The following is a 3,338-nucleotide window of genomic DNA, read 5'->3' as shown; positions in this document are numbered from 1 at the left end:
TTAATTTACGATTAATGATTTTTGAGTTCTTTCAGAGATCCTTAGTTGAGGTTTGGAGTTGACCACATAGTTTCTGTAAATTACTTCATCTTCTTTATCCATATTTTAGAGCTATATTTATTTAATTATAAAATGTGTATGCAAATACAGCATTGGCATTTTTTTTCCACTGTAATAATATTGATCCCATTATCATGAGTCAGTAACGTCAAATGCCAGTAAGGCAACACTGACCTGGAAATCATTTTTAGGAATTTATGTTTTTTCAAGTTTTAGGAAACTGTAATTGTTATCCATTAAAAAAAAATATTAATCTAATTAATCTCAATGGATTGCCCATAATACGTGTGTAGAACAGGGCATTGAAAGTCTCTCATCATTCTGGAGGCTGCAATCACTACTTTCCTACAAGGTTTCTAGGAGATATAAGTACACCAGTGTCATACAGAATGTCACCATCAAGCATGACAGAGAATCAAGATCTACATTTCTTTATATGGTCCGAAATAAATATACATGTCTCTGAGAAAGGACTGTCTGGAGCATGAACAGTGAAGAGAGCTGAAGCCCTATTACATCAGTGAGTCTTGAGAGAGAGATGAATGTGTGCAAGGTGAAACATCATATCACAGTCAACGGCTGTGTTTGTTTTTATCTTGTTGTTCCATACTTCCTGGGCTTATATTTTGATTTTTAATCAAATTGGACAAAAAATCCCAAAAAGCTCTAAATTGTCCAAGGTATACTGACTGTATTCAATTTTATTAGCATTTTGAATTGCCTTATATTCTGAGTCTTTCATTTCACTTTATAGTGAAGCTTGTACACATCATATAACAATGATACACGAAGTACGTGTCTTTAAATGAGATTTATTTCATAAGAGGGTAGTTTGCCTCTACCTCCACTTTTTTAAGCATTTTCTTATCTTTTTATCCTTTCACTCCAGGGAAACTGAAGCATATTGGCAGACATGGGCAACCTTACCATCATAACGGAATTCATCCTCATGGCTATCACAAGCTCCCGGGAGCTACAAGTCTTGCAAGGTCTGCTTTTCTTAGTGATTTATCTGGGAGCTGTGTTTGGAAATCTTCTGACTGTTACTGTCATTGTGACAAACCCACATCTTCATTCCCCAATGTGCTTCTTTATAGGCAACTTATCCTTGTTAGACTTTTGCTATATCTCAGTAACTGTTCCTAAATCAATTGTAAATTCTCTGATGGACAGTAAATTGATTTCTCTCAAAGAATGTCTCGCTCAAACTTTCTTATTTATTTTATTTGGATCCACAGAATTTTTTTTCCTTGTGGTTATGTCCTATGACCGCTATGTAGCTATTTGTCACCCTCTGCATTATTGGCTCATCATCACCCCACGTCTGTGCACACAGATCTCAGGGGGCTCCTGGGCCAGTGGGCTGCTCTATTCTGCGATCCACACAGGCACCATATTCAGACTTCCCTTCACAAAATCCAATGTGATTCACCAGTTTTTCTGTGAAATCCCTCAAATCCTGAGCATCTCATCTAGGTCTGTGCAGTTTTCTGAGACAGTAGTGCTTGCAGTAAATGCCTTCATCACCATAGTCTGCTTTGTTGTCTTATTCATCTCATATGTTAACATATTTTCTACTGTGCTCCAGTTAAGATCTGTGGAAGCCCAGAACAAAGCGTTATCTACCTGTTCCCCTCAGATAGCTACTTTTCTTTTGTTTATAATCTCTGGGCTATTTGCTTGTTTGGGTCCCATCTCAAAAGAATCTACTATCCAAAGCCTCCTCATGGCTATGTTCTACTCCATGGTGCCCCCCTTCATGAACCCCATCATCTTTAACCTGAGGAACAGGGAGATCAAGAGTGCTATCAGCAGAATGTTTAATAGATCTTCCAAGGTCCCCTAGAGAGCTGTGGTTCTTGTTTGCTTGTTTCTTCTTTTGTTTGACTGGAAATAATATTTAAATAAACATAGTTCGTAACCACAAAATTTAGACAAAGTTAAAATGTTAGACATTTCGTCATTTTGATCATGAAGGGATAATATATAAATGAGCAGTAATCAGTTGAACAAAATCTTGTATAAAATGAGTTATTTCTTGTACCCACTCTCTTTGAATGTTAACTATTATTTTTAAATCCGAGATATGTTGTGTTGTTTTACTAATCCTGTGTTGTTAAGTAAACAGAAATCTAGAGAGAGAAATCATTTTCTAATGTGTTATCAGAATAATCATTTTCTCTGATAGTTTGGCAACGCTTAGATGAAAACTCATAATTTTCTAACTGCAAAATCGTGCCCCAATTTTTTTTTTTTTTGGTGAAAATATACACATCAAATCATGCCCCCATTTAACAATTTCTACACGTATTGTATAGTAACATTGGTTACATTCTTTGCACTGTTTCAACATTTTCCTTATTTCTCCTCTAGTAGTTCCACCTCCATTGAATTTAGATTCATTCCCCCTAAACTTCTCTGTTTTAGAGTTACTGTTGTCATTTTGGTCTCATATAATTTTTTTTTAAGTTCAATACATAAGGATAACTATTTGAGCTAAACTGTTTTTTTGTTTTTGTTTTTTAAAAGTGTTTTTTTAATGTAATACAATTTTTATTGCTTCATTTTTATTTCATTATATACCTGAATTATGATCCTTTAAGGAGCTCTGGTTCTCAGTGGCTAATGCAATCAGCTACTAACTAAAACTTCGGCAGTTTGAAACCACTAGCAGCTCCGTGGGAGAAAGATGTGGCAGTTTGCTTACTTAGAGATTTACAGCCTTGGAAACACCATGTGGTCATTATGAGTTGAAATAGACCTGAGGGCAGTTCTTTTTCTTTTCTTTATGTTCCTTTATTTCAGTATTCGTGCACTGTATATATATATGAACATACAATCTATAACTATTTAGTTAATTACAGGGAGAAACACACCTCCAAGCAAGTCCATCCGTATTAACACATATGTGCAGCATAAGGTTTATTTCAGCATTCTCATCAGAGACTTAGAGTTCAGAGTTCCTGTTCCGAGAGTTAATAGTGGGGTGAAAAAAAAGCAGTTGGTACACACATCTAGGGAGGCATATTCCAGTCATTTGAACATGTTTTTTTCTATATTCGTTTCCTGTATTTATTCTTTGCCAATTTGGAGCAAGGGAAACCATCTCCTTTGTATGTGGTTCTGTTTTGAAGACATCATTTTATTTGAAGACCAGCCAATTGTTTTTGGTATTCAGATAAAACACAGAAACTGTCTGGTATCCACGGATAAAATAGAGATGAACAATATATAAAAAATGCCTAGTATAGGACAAATAGTTCTGATAAAGATTTAAT

The 3,338-nt window shown here is 35.2% G+C and overlaps 1 protein-coding gene across 1 annotated transcript; it reads left to right on the top strand.

Moving 5' to 3' along the window:
- Window positions 1–973: 973 nt before the first annotated feature.
- LOC135227960 (olfactory receptor 14I1-like) lies at window positions 974–1,906 on the top strand. Its single transcript, XM_064269892.1, has one exon. It carries the CDS (start codon window positions 974–976, stop codon window positions 1,904–1,906), a length of 933 nt encoding a protein of 310 aa, XP_064125962.1.
- Window positions 1,907–3,338: the final 1,432 nt, after the last annotated feature.

Source organism: Loxodonta africana, chromosome 16, assembly GCF_030014295.1.
Source record: "Loxodonta africana isolate mLoxAfr1 chromosome 16, mLoxAfr1.hap2, whole genome shotgun sequence".
In the NCBI taxonomy this organism is placed as follows: domain Eukaryota; kingdom Metazoa; phylum Chordata; class Mammalia; order Proboscidea; family Elephantidae; genus Loxodonta; species Loxodonta africana.
Note: the sequence above shows the minus strand (reverse complement) of the source record. Positions and strands in the feature narration are given on the sequence as shown.

Coding starts and splice junctions, on each gene's coding strand:
- LOC135227960 (XM_064269892.1), top strand. CDS start 974: ATGGGCAACCTTACCATCATAACGGAATTCATCCTCATGGCTATCACA.